Below are 16,808 nucleotides of genomic sequence, written 5' to 3' on the forward strand. Positions count from 1 at the left end.
GTGTTAGTGATTAACCCTTCCTGTCTAACCAGGAGACCGAAAAGCAGGGCGAAGTGTGGACAGAGTTCAATCTTGAGATTATCAAAGCACAATTTCTGCAGTTTTTACTTTTTTTTTTGTTGCAGCTTGGGATCAGTTTTGAACACTTTGGTGAGTATATTCTGTGTATTTTTCTGTCCTTAAATCACCCTGGATTAAGTCTCTCGCACTCCACATGTGTGTGATACTTGCATGTTTCTTAACTAAGGTTGAAGTTATATTTGCACTGGATATCTCACAAAGAAACAAATTCCTTTAGCATGACAACCTGCAAATAAAAGAGCCCCTCTGGCTCAGCAGTATTCAAAGAAAGAAGACACTGCAGAGGCCATGACTCGTCTTTTAAATTGCAGTATGTAACTCTTTCTTTTCTGAATGTAACTTCAGTGGAGACCTTTAGAAGTTGCTGAGTCTCTGCACTGCTTGAGAGAGACATGGATGCTTTCGAGGGAATTCACTGCGTCCAGATTTCCTCTTCTCCACCGTCTTCAGCGACATCCAGCCCAGGATACGAACTCATCAAAGCAGGGAGATCTGGAATAGCAGTATATTCCTCTTCAGTGTTTTTCGGCCCACCTGATGTCCTGGGACAGCCAGCCGCCAGACACAAGTGCAGCAGGAAAACTGAGGAGGAAGGCTGTGTTGTTGGACGGTGAGTGTCAAAGAAGTTTGATCTGTGCGGGCTAAACATGATTGGTTAAAAAGGTCATTTGGAGGTGCTTCCCAATGTGTAGTGTTTGATCATTTCACAGCTAATTAACTCCCTAAAGGTTACAATAATGGCTGTATAAAGGATTCAAATGCTTCATTCTCTACCATATTGGTACCACCTTCACCTACAGAAGAGACCAATATCAGTTAATTTTGCACAATTATCCAACAACAAAATTCTTCTTACATGTGGTTCGATTAGACATGATGTAATGTGAACTCAACTTCTACCCATCGTGAAGATTGAGCCCTTTAGGACTGTTGATGCGTGTAGCTATAACATTAAAGGGACAGTTCAGGTGTTTTGAAGTGGGGTTGTATGAGGTACTTATCCATGGTCAGTGTATTACCTACAGTAGAAGACGGTCGGCACGCCCCCAGTTTGGAGAAAGACAGGAATACCGACACGGGAGCAAAGCAATGTACTGCTGAGGTACGGGCCGGTACCAAAACATATTTTAGCCACCTAAAAGAAATGAGACAGCTATACAGTTTATGTTTCCAACAGGGAACTGAAGCCGTTATTTATGCTCTGACCAAAGCCACCAGACTCCATTGAAAAAAACAGTAATTTTACCTCACAGAACACGGGAGTTGCTGGTCTACTGTTGCCTTGTTCATTTAGTTTGTACGTGCTATTGTGTGAGTTTGGTTAGTTCAAGTTCACCAAAGTCCCACAATAGCACAAACAAACTAACTGATCGAGGCAGCAGTAGACCAGCAGCCCCTGTGTTCTGCAAGGTTAAAATTCAATTTTTTTTCAATGGAGTCTGGTGGTTTTGATATAACAGCTTCAGTTCCCCGTCTGAAAGGGCTGTCTGACAGCAAGGTAAAGGGGTGAAAATATTCTAAATATAGCATACACTTAGACTGATATTGATTATTTTAGATGAGCCTTTCTTTTAGGAGGCTATACGTTTTCCTGCCGGCCCTGTCCAAAGCAGTACATTGATTTGCTTCTGTGCGGTAACTCCTGTCTGCTTCTCCAAACTGGGGATGTGCCGACAAATCAAATGACTACATATGTAAACTAGCAAACATAAGTCTATATTTAGTCACTAGTTTAACTCCAACAATGCATTATGTTATAGGCTTGTGTTGCATGTTAAGTCTTATTCTGCATTACAGCTATCAGACAAACTAAGTGAAGAGCATCCATGCAGCATATTCAGACAGAGGCATGTTTTCAGTCTGTGGGCGTACTGCGGGGTCAGATTAGGACTTGTTTTGATTTTATTTTTTGCCTTTATTAGATGGTAAAGTGGAGAGCTGAGCGGAAATGAGGGAAGAAAAAGAGATGAAGGATGTTATGCAATAAAAGTCCCTGGCTGAAAGCAAAGAACTCAAATCAGGGACATTGCATTACACAGTCAATCTTAAACCCTCCCAGTCAGCAGGCTGGGAGTTTGCATTGAAACCCTTGGAGTGATTAGTAGAGCCTGATCATGATCATGATATGTCTGTTTATGTTTTGTGAAAAGAAGTTCCCATTTAATTTTTCTTTATTCAAGGAATTTCTGTCCAAGGTATGTAGCATGCAGAACATTTTACAATTGTAAAATAATTCTAACCGTCAGTGCTCTTTGGTGGACAAACTATGTAATGGAGACACGGTTTCTGAAGACACTCATTTATTTGTCAACATAGAGGTTGATACTAGTAAGTTTTGATTATTTTGCATGATTGCACCACAATTTTTTATTTGAATATGTATTATAGTGGAATTAGTTTGCAAAGGTAAAACAAATGCAAACAATATGAAGTATTTATTTGCAAAGCTGGACCACCTATTGTGCAAAGCTGGAAACTAATCTTAGGCTTTAGCGTGTGTAATTTGGCTTGTGCTTCAATTGAAACTTTTATCAACTGGAATGATAAGGGCCTGAAGGTTAGTCCTGCTTTATTACTCAATCTCGACCCATCTTGAAGTGTGTCCCTCTTTAATTTGTTTTTATTATTTTAGTATTGTGCTACTGTTTATAGGTTGCATACTACTAGATTAAAGTGTTTAAATCAAATTACCACAGACAAATCTGGGGACAGGTATTCCAGCATAGATAGTAAAGAAAACTGGTCCAGCACCTCACCTTTGCCCTCGGACCTCCACTCCACTTTTGAAATGATTTTATGTTTACTGAACAATGTTTGGGGCTTGAACCCTCAAGTTTTCCTTAAAGGTTAAAGGTGCTATTGATAATATTGATAATATTCAGCCACTAGATAGCACACTCTCCCTCCCCCGTTCCATTGCATTCAGCTCACAACAAGTGGTTGACAGTTCGTTGGACAACATGCATATTTTACGGTCGAGTGTAGTGAGAGGGAACTGAGGGAAACTGTCACTAATGATAACGTAGCATTTATCGTCAAACTCAGCCATTCATCCATTTTTTTTTTTGGCGCTTGACCGTCGTCAGTAAGGGAAGCTGGTTAAGTCGGCATCGATGTAGACTCGCTGTTGGTTGGTTGGTTGGTTGGTTGGGATGGCACTTAATATGGCGGACCCTCCGCGCAAACGGAGTGCAAGTGGGTAAAGAGAGGGTGTAGGGGCCGGATTGGAATTGGGCCTAATGGTGCCTTCAAATGAAACTCGTGAGCTCGTGTTTACAACACGGGAAGTCGTGTACACAATGTGCTTGGCTGCTAAGCAACGGCAATATTAACGTTACTGTCGGCGTCTAGAAGCCACAGAGGCTAACAATTTAGCAAGCTAGCAAGTGGGTAACATAATGCAGGAAATGCAAAGGCATAATGACAGGAAATGAGGAATTGAGAAAAAATGAGGAAAAAGATGAGGTCGTTGGGAATATCAACATTTTCCTCACGAAGAAAAACAATATACAACTGAAATTACAATATATTAACTTATTATTATACAAAAAATGAACTTCCATGGCCTCCGCCATTTCTCACAACGTCAACAAACACGTCACAAGTTGTGAATTCGGAGCTTTGAGAAACTTTCCACTTAGGAGGTTGTGAATACGACATGAGGGGGCGTTCATATGGACTTTTCTTGTAAACATGGTAAACAAGACCCCATTTGAATGCAACAATAATGCTGACAACACAGAGATACCACTTGATCCCAACGTCGTTATTCTATTGGCTCACAAGCCTTGTTAGAAGTGAGAACTAAACATGTCTTCCACATAAACAAAACATTCATTTTGGATACGTCAATTTTTATATATATATATATTTATATATATATATATTTATAATATGTACTGTATATATATATATAGTAGGTATATATAATATATATAGTAGGTATATATATATACCTACTATATATATAGTGTATATATATATATAGTATGCATATACTATATATATATATATAATATATATAGTAGATTGTGAGGTTGTGAGGTTGTAGGAGGTTGGGAGGTTTTAGGAGCTTGGGAGGTTGTAGGAGATTGTAGGAGGTTGGGAGGTTGTAGGAGGTTGTAGGAGGTTGGGAAGTTGTAGGCGATTGGGAGGTTGTAGGAGGTTGAAGGAGGTTGGGAGGTTGTAGGAGGTTGGGAGGTTGTAGGAGGTTGTCGGAGGTTGTCGGAGGTTGTAGGAGGTTGTAGGAGGTTGGGAGGTTGTTGTAGGTTGTATGAGGTTGGGAGGTTGTAGGAGGTTGGGAAGTTGTTGTAGGTTGTAGGAGGTTGGGAGGTTGTAGGAGATTGGGAGGTTGTAGAAGGTTGTAGGAGGTTGGGAGGTTGTAGATTGTAGGAGGTTGGGAGGTTGTAGGTTGTAGGAGGTTGGGAGGTTGTAGGAGGTTGTAGGTTGTAGGAGGAGGTTGTAGGAGGTTAGGAAGGTTTTAGGTTGTAGGAGGAGGTTGGGAGGTTGGAGGAGGTTGGGAGGTTTTAGGAGGTTGTAGGTTTGAGGAGGAGGTTGGAGGAGGTTAGGAGGTTGGAGGTTGTAGGAGAAGGTTGGGAGGTTGTAGGAGGTTGTAGGTTGGAGGAGGAGGTTAGGAGGTTGGAGGTTGCAGGAGGAGGTTGGGAGGTTGGAGGAGGTTAGGAGGTTGTAGGTTGTAGGAGGAGGTTGTAGGAGGTTAGGAAGGTTTTAGGTTGTAGGAGGAGGTTGGGAGGTTGGAGGAGGTTGGGAGGTTTTAGGAGGTTGTAGGTTTGAGGAGGAGGTTGGAGGAGGTTAGGAGGTTGGAGGTTGTAGGAGAAGGTTGGGAGGTTGTAGGAGGTTGTAGGTTGGAGGAGGAGGTTAGGAGGTTGGAGGTTGCAGGAGGAGGTTGGGAGGTTGGAGGAGGTTAGGAGGTTGGAGGTTGTAGGAGGAGGTTGGGAGGTTGTAGGAGGTTGTAGGAAAAGGTTGGGAGGTTGTAGGAGGTTGTAGGTTGTAGGTTATAGGAGGTTGTAGGAGGAGGTTGTAGGAGAAGGTTGGGAGGTTGTAGGAGGTTGGAGGAGGTTAGGAGGTTGGAGGAGGAGGTTGGGAGGTTGGAGGAGGTTGTAGGAGGAGGTTGGGAGGTTGTAGGTTGTAGGAGGTTGTAGGTTGTAGGAGGAGGTTGTAGGAGGTTAGGAGGTTGAAGGTTGGGAGGTTGTAGGAGGTTGGAGGTTGTAGGTTGTAGGAGGTTGGAGGTTGGAGGAGGAAATTGGGAGGTTGGAGGAGGTTGGGAGGTTGGAGGGGGTTAGGAGGTTGGAGGTTGGAGGAGGTTGGGAGGTCAGGGCGTTAGGAGGTTGGAGGTTGGAGGAGGAGGTTGGAGGAGGTTAGGAGGTTGGAGGTTGGAGGAGGTTAGGAGGTTGGGAGGTTGTAGGAGAAGGTTGGGAGGTTAGAGGAGGTTAGGAGGTTGGAGGTTGTAGGAGGAGGTTGGAGGAGGTTAGGAGGTTGGGAGGTTGTAGGAGAAGGTTGGGAGGTTGGAGGAGGTTAGGAGGTTGGAGGTTGTAGGAGGAGGTTGGAGGAGGTTAGGAGGTTGGGAGGTTGTAGGAGGAGGTTGGGAGGTTGGAGGAGGTTAGGAGGTTGTAGATTGTAGGAGGAGGTTAGGAGTGTTGGGGAGTGGATGCGCTGTCATGTGACCAGTGAGAGAAAGAGGCAGAGACACTACTGGTTTTTCTTGCCTGGTAATAACAAGGACACGATGATGAGAAGAGAAACAGTGACGGACACGGCTGTAAAAGTGTTAACAAAGTCGGCGTTACACTTTTAAATCGTTTTATTTAGTTGTTGTTGTTCATCAGTCCAGAGCGCTGCTAACGGCTGCTGTTTGTCGGTTGACTACGTCAGCGTCCGCATTCCATCGCTGATTTAAACCGGCTGAGATTTTAACTGACACCAGCTAGCGTTAGCATTAGCTCAACTAATACAGTAGTTATTGATATAACAACAACAACAATAACAACAAGAACAGCTGGAGGACGCTGGAGGGGAGAAGCTGACAGACACACACACAGACAGGGAGGGAGGTTTATATATCTGCTGTCCTGGACACTGACCGGGTAAGTAAGGGCGGACACTGAGGGGAAACAAACCCGAGCTACTAATAAAGTTATATCTGTTAGCTAACGACGAGCTAACAGCTCTAGGTCATGTGTGTGGTGGTGTGTGCAGCTCTCAGCAGGAACTCTGTGGATTAAACACGAGCTGTTAATTCAGCAGAAGAGGGTCTAAGTTAAACTCCTCAGAGGTCTGTAAATCAAAGAGATTTCACTCATTAGAGCTGATGAAAGAAGATATCTTGATGTTTTCTAAGCTCTCTAAACTGATGATGAGCAACTTTTGTGTGAAGTGGGACACATGTAAAACAAATATATTTAATATTATATTGAAATGTAAAGTGTACAGAACAGCCTAATGTTTTAAACATTTTTAAATTGTGTATTTAACAGATTTTGCATCCTAATCTTTGTAGTATATATATATTTATATTATATATATTTATATTTATGACATTATTTATATATATATATATGACATATATATATATATATATATATATATATATATATATATATTTATGACATTATATATATATTTATGACATTATATATATATATTTATAACATATATTTATGTATATATATATTTATGACATTATATATATATATATTTATGACATATATATATTTATGTATATATATATTTATGACATTATATGTATATATATATGATGTCATAAATAACACTCAGCTACCAGTTTATTAGGTATAGCTATAGCTAAAACTAATTCAGTCTCAACAGCCCTGCAATAAATCATATGATCAATGAATTATCTTGGTTTTATGAATTGGCTGATATCTTATTGCACATTTTTGTTCAAACATTGGCTATAAATAGGGTGGACAAAAGTCACTTAAAAGCATAACACAAAAAACTGCAGCCTCTCAAAAACGAAACAATATAACCCTAATGTTATTAGTTTTAGCCAGGTGTACCTAATAAGCAATTGAAAGTATATTAGTATTGTTAGTATTGTAATTAGTATTGCTGATGAAAGAAGATATCTTGATGTTATCAGACTCAATTCGGCTGTCTAAGCTGATGATGAGCAACTTCTGTTTGAAGTGGGACACATGTAAATAAACTTTATATTGAAATGTAAAGTGTACAGAACAGCATAATGTTTTAAACATTTTTAAATTGTGTATTTAACAGATTTTGCATCCTAATCCTTGATATATATAATGTCATAAATAACACCAGTTTATTAGGTATAGCTAGCTAAAACTAATTCAGTCTCAACAGCCCTGCAATAAATCATATGACCAATGAATTATCTTGGTTTTATGAATTGGCTGATATCTTATTGCACATTTTTTTGAAACATTGGCTATAAATAGGGTGGACAAAATATTAGAAACACTTAAAAGCATAAAACAAAACAGCAGCCTCTCAAACAGGAAACAATATAACCTTAATGTTATTAGTTTTTTTCCAGGTGTACCTAATAATAATTTTTTTTTTTATGATAATCATATCTATTTTACCCCATATCATTCAGTCCTACATGAAAATTATGGTTTAGTGGTTAATTTGTTTATTTGTTTCTTGTTTATTTATTTTGCACAATTTAAGACTATACAACATAACAAAAAAATAAATAAATAATATACAGTGCAGGAAGAGGCAAAAAAAACACTGGGCTTATCTGAAGACTAAGACAAGATTAACATAAAGAAATAATATGACTAAATAATAGTGATAACAAACAATTAATATAGTGATAAAAAACAGTTATAATAGTGATAACAAACAATTATAATAGTGATAACAAACAATTAGGTTTTGTGCTCCTCCAATTTATGTTTATCCATTTGTGAATGAAAAACTCCAAAACTGAAATGGTTTAATTTGTAAGGGATAAATTACAGTATTAAACATAAATGTTGCAATGTAATGTTAATGTTTTAATGTGTTATCTTAAAAGTTGATTTACATCTGCAGCCCCTTGGCAGTCAAAATTAAAACACACAATGACGCACAACACTTTTAGCTTTTAGTTGTGTTTAGTGTGTGGTTAATGGGTAAAACTTTTATTTTAGAATCAGTATTATTATTGTTATTATTCCATTTTTAATAATAATACCTTCTTATCTTGTTTCCCTTTTACTGTAATACCTTCTTATCTTATATGTTTTATGAAGTATATGTAATACCTTCCTATCTTATATGTTCTTATTTTACATGCTTGTCATACAGTATATGATCTTTGCCTGTTTTTTGTTTTTATTTAAAGTTCATTGAGTCTGTGCCTGTAGTATGAATGTGATATATAAATCAAATTTGATTGAACACAAAGCAAATATAACAGGCAAATTGTTTTGTATCAGTCATCTTTACATCAACCTATATCCTACTAAACTGTCTTTATAGCAACACAGTTTAAGGAGTGGACATGAAATCTGTATGTACTGAATATATTTCTGCTTGTGTGAAGGTTGGTAGATCTGGATCCAGAGCCGAAGTCCAGAGTGGCGGGAGTAGGCCAGGCAGTGCCCACCTCGGGCAGGGAACATGGCGCCCTCTCCCGGCTTCGTAGCTTGTCGCTGGAGCTCAGAGAAAAAGAAATCCGAGAAAAGGGTTCGGAGATCCTCAGTGAACAGCTCGACGCTGCAAAGAAGGTCTTGTAACCTGCTTCATGCTAACGCTCACAGACACGCAAAGCATTGTGTAACCTGAAAAAAAAGTTGACAATGCAAATGTCCTTCCTTGTTAAATGGGATTGTGACACTTTCTCTTACACATTTTAGGAACTGAAACTAAAGGACAAGGAGTGTGAGCGTCTTTCACAGATCAGGAATCAGCTGGAGGAGGAGCTGGAGGAGCTAACTGCCAGTCTGTTTGAGGTAAGCAATAATCATTAGCCAGGTTTCCACCAAAAGTTCCTGGGATTTTTAGTCCCAAGAACTACTTTTCAAGGAACTAAAGGGTTCCTTCAGCCCACTGTTGTCTGCGATTGCACTGTGGTTTAAAGACCTGTAAAGATTAGGCTAATTAGTCCGCTGACGTATGAAAAAGCAACATGACATGGGACGAGGGCTGCTGGTGGTCACAGCGATAAACACACTCTGCAGCCTGCAGTTCAGTGTGCCCGCCTGTTTCATCTGAAAAACATGTTGAAAAAAACAACAAAAAATGACATTTACTGATGCATAGTATTTACTGATGCACGTTGGATGTAATGAATGAAATGCAGAGGAGGAAAATGAAAATAAACGCGACTGTCTCCACAGTAAATCATCTGTTTAGTGTTTAATGGTGAAACAATCAGAAAATAACTTGTCTTTCTCTCATTCACAGCACCATCGCGCTGTCTCCTAACGTTACCGCTCGCCCTCACGATCTCTCTCTCTCTTTTTGTCTCTGTCTTTTTTTTATTGAGTCGGGAGGCCGACAGCAGAGCCTAACTTTACTTTTAATGTTATAAAACAAAGAAAAATGTTCTCTCCTCGTCCTAAAATGGTCCTAAATTGACACTAGAGTACTTCCTTGTTTATGAATGAAGATTTTAAGTTGTTGAAGCAGCGGCTTTGTGTGTGCTTCACCAGTACTCAGAAAGTACTACCCCCTGACCAGGGCCTTTTTGGGGGGTAAATAGGCCCTGTAAAATGTCCCCGGAACTTAATTTAGACCCGGGTCCCTGTGGTCAAAACGCAACAAGTTCCTCAAAAGTTTCTTATTTCCGGGGGAAAGTTTCTGCGGTGGAAACGGGGCTATTGCTCTCTGCTGACTGCACTGTAATTTTTACACTTAGACCCTGATGATGCATGATGAGGAAGTGACGTAATGTTGTGATGCATTACGAGTCTTTACAATTTGCACTGTAATTAAAACGTTTAACGCAAGTTTAACACTGCAATATTTCAGCTTTTCCACTGTAGGGAAACCGGGTTCACTAGGTAGACAAAACCCCTTCAGCTGGAATAGTTTAAATCTGCACATATCAACATTTTATGATATTATCAATGGATCAAATCAGATCAAATGACTGTGTGTAATGTGAAAGGGATGAACCCACACAGAATTATCACCAGACCCTTCAGCCTCCCTCAGCTCTATGGAGAGCTTTAGCCTCTCGTAGCACAACTGATTATCTGGCCATAGACCTGCAATAATCATTTTTATTACCAATTAATCTATTAAACGTCAGAAAATTGTGAAATATGTCCACCAGGATTTTCCAGACGTCTAGTTTTGTCTGATTGTCTAAAACCCAGATAACCCCCCAGATCCTCAATATACAATGATATAAAATTGCAAAAAGCACCAAATTCTCACTTTGGAGTCAGAAAGCAGGTTTATCAAGCTCTGAGTGTGAGGCTGCATTCACACCAGATCGGGCGTTGTGGCGACTCGTGTGGGAGAGTCACTTTAATGGCCCATTAACTGCGATGATTAATGTCTTTTGTTCCCTCATGGCTGCGTTGTACAGCTATGAATCGGCATCAACTCTGAGTAGGTTGAACATGAACATGAGAAGCCATCATCAATGGAGCTCTGACACTACGATTCACCATGGCAACAAGTAAATAAAAGGCAGAGCCTACATTTGAATCCAGTCAACGTAGAGATATTAGTACATGTACAGTATATGCGGACTGTGCACATTTATCTTTAAAAAAAAAAAAAAGTCAGCGCGGTAAAGTTTCAATAACACGATAAAGTTTTATTCAGTGTTGTCCATTAATTCATCGTTTACCAAACTTGCATTTCCTTAATGGCTGATAAAGTGGTGGAATCTGACTTGTGACTTTAAGCTTATAATCTGATCCAGTAATGTATTTGGTGATTTAAAGGTTAAGATACAGTAGATTTAAAATAAATCTGAGACATCTATTTGGATCTTGGCTCAACAGCATTCAGTGCCTTTATTTCAGCTACTTCAGTAAATGTAGTAACTTTAAACAGTCTCTTAAATGCTGTTAAAACACGTTCAGATTATTTAAAAATCTCACTTTCAAACTATTCTAACTCTGCAGCTGCACCACCATCCTGCTCACTCTGAAATATTAACATATAATCTCCAATATTATAAAAGAAATGTCTGACAGCGCATAAAAGCGGTAACTTTAGATCGTCCTGACTATATGTCCTGAAACTAATATCCAACCAGGATTTTGATTCCGACGGTAAACCTCCGCTAATTAATGTGCTTCGATACGCGCTTTGATGCGGACTGAATGAATGAGGAAATAAAACAGCGTGTCTGGCTCTGTCAGAGTGAGGTGACGGAGAGAAACTCAGGGTTTGTTAAAGAAAACCTGCCAGCGAGCAGGTTGGGTTCACTGAGTCAGTTGCCATGGTAACTGACCCAGAGTTTCCAGAGTGGAACAACTTCTAATCAGATATTTCAGACTTGCTTTTTTAAAACCACAGTATAGATGGACAACAGACCTTGTGTTCATGGTTCATGTTTCTTCATCACAACAGGAAGCTCACAAGATGGTGAATGAAGCTAACGTCAAACAAGCAGCAGCAGAGAAACAACTGAAGGAGGCTCAGGGAAAGGTGTGTGATGTTTCATGACCCTTTGTCCCATTCAAATTCATTCATAGAAGCTTAACCATTTTTGAATTGAGCTGATTTGATCTGATTTTCCCCCCATCATCAGACATTTGGCCCTTATCTAATGTAGTTCTTTATACTTTTTCTGTGTTTGTCTCCCAGATCGATGTTCTGCAAGCAGAGGTGACGGCGCTCAAGACTCTGGTGTTGACATCAACACCTTCGTCACCAAACCGCCAACTGCATCCACAGCTGCAGCCGTCCGGACCCAGGGGAGCATACAAGCATGTCGGGGGCCACGTCCGCAACAAGAGTGCGAGCGGTGGCTTTCCATCCTCACCTGGAAAATCAGAACCCTCCTCAGTTTCCATTCAGCCTACGGCCAAAGAGGACCGAGAGGTATCCTGAATGAAGTTTGTACTTTTGCCTCTCTTCTCCTTTGTGCATTTCTCTGTTTCTACCTTTCATTCCTGTTTCCAGGCTCTCGTATCTCAAGTACTCTTTGCTTTTTTTCTTTTCTCTCAGTACTAACCTCTCCATGACTTGTTCTTCCTCTCTGTCTCTGGTGTCTCTTCCTCTCTCAGCCTGCTGTTCCTGCTCTTCTCTCTCTAATACTCTGCCTCGTTCCTGGCAAGTCTGTCAGTGTGACCTTTGACCATTACTGGCAGGAGCAGAGGGAGGGTCTGGGCACTGACAGCAGACAGGTAACTGCATCCTTTCCGCTTCATAAGTCTTCCGATTTAGCTGCCGGCAGATGGATCTGTATTCTGTAATTGTTTTTCTGCTTTTACAGGACAATGAGCATGTTATTCCTGCCCCAGAGTACAACTTGACAATAATACACTGGATCTCTTGGATGAAAAGAAGAGTGGCTGTAGTTGACACTCCAGACAGGCAGTTTTAATGATGGATTGTTTTCTTTTTGCAGATGGACTCTGTTCTGTATGCAGAGTTTTTGATGTGGAAGGAGAATCCAAGTGTGGAGCGCTCCTCTGCCTTTTTGAGTCGCATCTATAGAGAAGACATCGGACCCTGCCTCTCCTTCACAAGATCTGAGGTCAGAATCTCACTGCTTCTTTACATAAACACCACTGCGTTTGAAGTAGGGTCGTCACAATATCAGATTTTCGGTACTCGATTATCATGGCCTGCTAGTATGTCATAAAAAAGCCATAAAGATAGTATAGTACTGTATGTCATAAAACATTCATAGTACAGTACTGTATATCAGAAAAAAAGTCATTGTATAGTCTGTCAGAAAAAAAGTAATAAAAAGTCATAGTATAATATGTCAATACAAAGTTATAGTATAGTATGCCATATAAAAAGTCATAGTATAGTATGTCATAAAAAGTAATAGCATAGCATGTCATAAAAAGTAATAGCATGTCATAATAATAGCATGTCATAAAAAGTAGTAGCATGTCATGAAAAGTAATAGTATAGCATGTCATAAAAAGTAATAGTATAGTATATCCATAAAAAGTCATACTATAGTATTTCACAATATAGTATGTCATAAAAATCATTGTATAGTATGTCATAGTATTTCATAAAAAAGTCGTAGTATAGTACGTCATAAAGAAAGTCATAGTATAATAAGTTCTAAAAAAATCAAAGTATATAAATCACATCGCCTAATAGTCATATAGGGTTGTCACAATATCAGATTTTCACTGTACTTATCGTGGCCAAAAGAATTCACGACATCAATATATTATGGCTATCTATAGAAAAACAGAAAAAATCAAATAATCAAATTCATCTTTAACTTTGTTTATTGTGTGCTTGGTGTCTTTTTTGGCAAATGAATTACACTCATGATACCAATATTTCATTTTTTAAATATCACGGTTATCGTCAATACCGGTATATCGCAACACCCCTAGTTTGAAGTTATGTTACCATTGTTGCTTACTGTTCTCCACAGCTGTCGCAGCTGGTGCAGAGTGCAGTGGAAAACAACTCTTTGACTATCGAGCCTGTGGCCATGTCGGCGTTGCCGATGGTTAAAGCCTCAGCTATTGAGTGTGGCGGCCCAAAGTGAGTTATCGCATCTACATATCTTCTCTCATCCTGTCCTCTCTTTCACCATTCACTGCTAAACAATGACTAAGTCAACACTGAAAACCCACTCTTCTTTGGTTTTGTATTCTCCCCTGATGATTAGTGGTCATAGCAGAAGGTTTTTCATTGTCTTACCACGTACGGGTTTAATCAACGGGCACATTTCTAATCACTGTCTGATTTAAACATCTTTTTTTTCCAGTGGCTTTAGGGCACCAATAGAGACGTAAGTCCTCTCGGGAACAATCACCTGTTCAGCTTTCCGCTAACACTAATCACTGTAGCATGAAATGAAGTCTGCCTATCCAGGCATCTGAAAGGTTGTAAACAAATCTGTAAATTAATGAGTTTTGCATGTGTCTGGATTTATAGTAATGAACCTTTTCCTCTTCCAGTGACTAACTTTCTCTGATTGTGCACTACTATTGTTTTGCTGTTTCTCTACTAAAATGTTTTTGTATTTGTGTGTTCTCACTTATTAAGTTTTAATTGAAAGGAAGTCCAGTTTCATTGTTAATAATACCTGATGTGATGCAACTAATGTTTGCTGTGATAATACAGTGACAGAGACCCTGTTCAGACCTGGTATTAACATGCCTCCTGAGTGATCGGATCACAAGTGGACAGCTTTAAGTACGTCTGTTCACACCTGGCATTAGAATGCGTCTCCACATGCGTCTTGAGTGACCACTTGTGATCCGCTCTATATGCAAAATAAACACGTAGTAAACACACGGCTAATACAGCAGATGTTGTGACGTAATATTACATGAATGTCAGTAGTAATATCCTACATATTCATGAATTTTATTAACATCAAAATATAAGGTTATTTTACCGGTGGTCCCCAGGGATGAGAGCGAGCGAGCGTCTGTCAGCTCAGTGCAAAGCACCGGAACAAAAACACCAACACATCACCGACGGTATCATAATAATGCACTTTGCGTGCCTAGTCTGTAGATTATGTAACCTATAGATATGATATATTTGAATAAAATACAGTTGTACCGACAGAATACAGTAGAGCACAGAGGTTGTTTCCATGCTGCGAGGCAGACGAGCGTTCGCATTTGCCTGTCTCTTCACATGAGGAGCTCAGAGACCCGCCGATCCCAGCGAGACGTCAGTCGAGTAGGCGGGGCTTGATGTGGCCCAGGACACATTCACGTACACACTGCTAAAAGAATGTGGCCATATGTGACCCAGACCACCTCTGAATGTGGTCTGAGCGATCGGATCTCAGTGTGTCTTGAGTGCGTCCACTTGTGATCCGATGACTCAGGACGCATTTTAATACCAGTTGTGATCAGGGCCATAGTGTATCCTCATCTTGTAGCTATAATTGTCCGACAGCTGATCTTTCTGTTTATAGAAAATGTGCATTAAGCGGCATGTCGCGCCTCTGCCGACATCGCATTAAACTTGGCGACAAGGGGAGCTACTATTACATCTCTCCTTCCAGCCGAGCACGGGTAACTATCACTTAATCTCTGTAACCTTCATTAGACACACTGCCGTCACTGTTGTTAACTTTTGCTACATGTAACCTCGTCCTTATTTCACCTTTCTAGATCACGGCTGTTTGCAATTTTTTTACTTATATCCGCTACATCCAGCAGGGCCTGGTGAGACACGATGGTAAGTTAACACTAACATGTATTATGTCATTTTCTTAGTACGAGTCTGTTTGCTTATTGCTTTGTCCAGAAGGGTTTAATTCAAGCAGCTGACATGTATCTTTTGTTGTTGTTGTCTCTTTGCCCTTATCCAGCAGAGCCGATGTTCTGGGAGGTGATGCGTCTCCGTAGAGAGATGACTGTGGCCAAGTTAGGTTTCTACCTCACTGACCAGGGCTAGAGGACCTGACAGTCCACTGAAACACCCGACAGGATCCCAGGACCTTGATTATTCAAGGTCAGAGTTAAACTGTGGTAACAAACAGGTCTTGGATCAGTTATTTGTAGCAGAGGTTGTACAGCATTAGTGCTGCAGCAGAGGTTGATCAACAAGGGAAGCAGAAAATGTTCATGTGCCACTTTTATGCAATAAGACAAAGAGTTAAACCAGCACAGCTAGAAAGAAGTAAAAAAAAAAAAAAATACATGATTTTAAAGATAGTGTTATTCCAAGATATGTAAAATATATTTTTCCGTTACACTGCAGGCCTCCAGTAATTCTCTTCACTGGTGAGGAGAAATGTTTGTTTCTGAACCTCCCCGGTGGAGAACACACAACTTCTCTTGTTAATACAAATACACTCTATGCATCATGTTCCAGTCTGTTGACAAGATGAGCACAACGCATGAGAGCAGTATAGCGTTTAGTTGGTCTCTTACCTCAAGTATTACATACTTAAATAACTATGTAATGTAAAAGCTCTACTGTGAGATTGACAATATCCATGTAGTTTCCACAGATTAATTATTTGGGTTGATTTCTTTATTCTTACATACATATAATACTCACGAGCATCTCTTAGTTACTTTCAGTTCTCAAACACAGACTTTTTGTCTCAGAATGGCCTTAATTTTGTTTTACAATTTTGTTGATGTAAAACCTACCCGTTGTAGATGCCTCGTATAAACACGCAAATGAAACTGCTTCATGTTAGCCTGACCTGTACTTCATAATCAGAAATATTGTTAATGACTTAGTGATGACACCTCCACGCTCAAAATAGTGACAGTTTTACAATGTAGTCAGAAAATGAACAAGCTTTAATCCAAGTGATTGCAATATACATGCACAACTGTAGTTTTGCACGTCTACAATGAAGAGAATGTACATAAAGTAAAAGCCATAAACTACTTTGCATGAATTCAGCACATAGCCATATTGTACAATGTATATTGGTTGTACCTCATAATATAGATTTATTATTAATGACCAATTTTTGCAGAAAACGGTCTGTTGAAGGTAAAAAATATGAAGAATATTGTGTCAGAAAGTGCAATAACTGCTTCTTAGCCTTCTTTAGGGCTTTGAGGTTCCTAACCTCAGTGTACTGATCATTAACGCTCCATTAAAGACAAGGCATTGTAGCCTAACTATAC

At 39.7% G+C, this 16,808-nt stretch overlaps 1 protein-coding gene across 1 annotated transcript; it reads left to right on the plus strand.

Annotated features, from left to right (window-relative positions):
* The first annotated feature begins 35 nt into the window (after positions 1-35).
* rab3il1 (RAB3A interacting protein (rabin3)-like 1) lies at positions 36-16,653 on the plus strand. The gene is made up of 13 exons (XM_037768229.1): positions 36-150; positions 427-691; positions 8,621-8,804; positions 8,934-9,029; positions 11,614-11,691; positions 11,851-12,087; positions 12,273-12,392; positions 12,617-12,745; positions 13,619-13,731; positions 13,958-13,981; positions 15,128-15,227; positions 15,327-15,393; positions 15,527-16,653. Exons 2-13 carry the CDS (start codon positions 474-476, stop codon positions 15,610-15,612), a joined length of 1,452 nt encoding a protein of 483 aa, XP_037624157.1. The 5' UTR covers positions 36-150; positions 427-473; the 3' UTR covers positions 15,613-16,653.
* Positions 16,654-16,808: the final 155 nt, after the last annotated feature.

The sequence above is a fragment of the Sebastes umbrosus genome, chromosome 4 (genome assembly GCF_015220745.1).
Source record: "Sebastes umbrosus isolate fSebUmb1 chromosome 4, fSebUmb1.pri, whole genome shotgun sequence".
Taxonomy (NCBI): Eukaryota; Metazoa; Chordata; class Actinopteri; order Perciformes; family Sebastidae; genus Sebastes; species Sebastes umbrosus.

Coding starts and splice junctions, on each gene's coding strand:
- rab3il1 (XM_037768229.1), top strand. CDS start 474: ATGGATGCTTTCGAGGGAATTCACTGCGTCCAGATTTCCTCTTCTCCA. Junction 9,030..11,613: donor TAACTGCCAGTCTGTTTGAG/GTAAGCAATAAT, acceptor TCATCACAACAG/GAAGCTCACAAGATGGTGAA. Junction 11,692..11,850: donor TGAAGGAGGCTCAGGGAAAG/GTGTGTGATGTT, acceptor TTTGTCTCCCAG/ATCGATGTTCTGCAAGCAGA.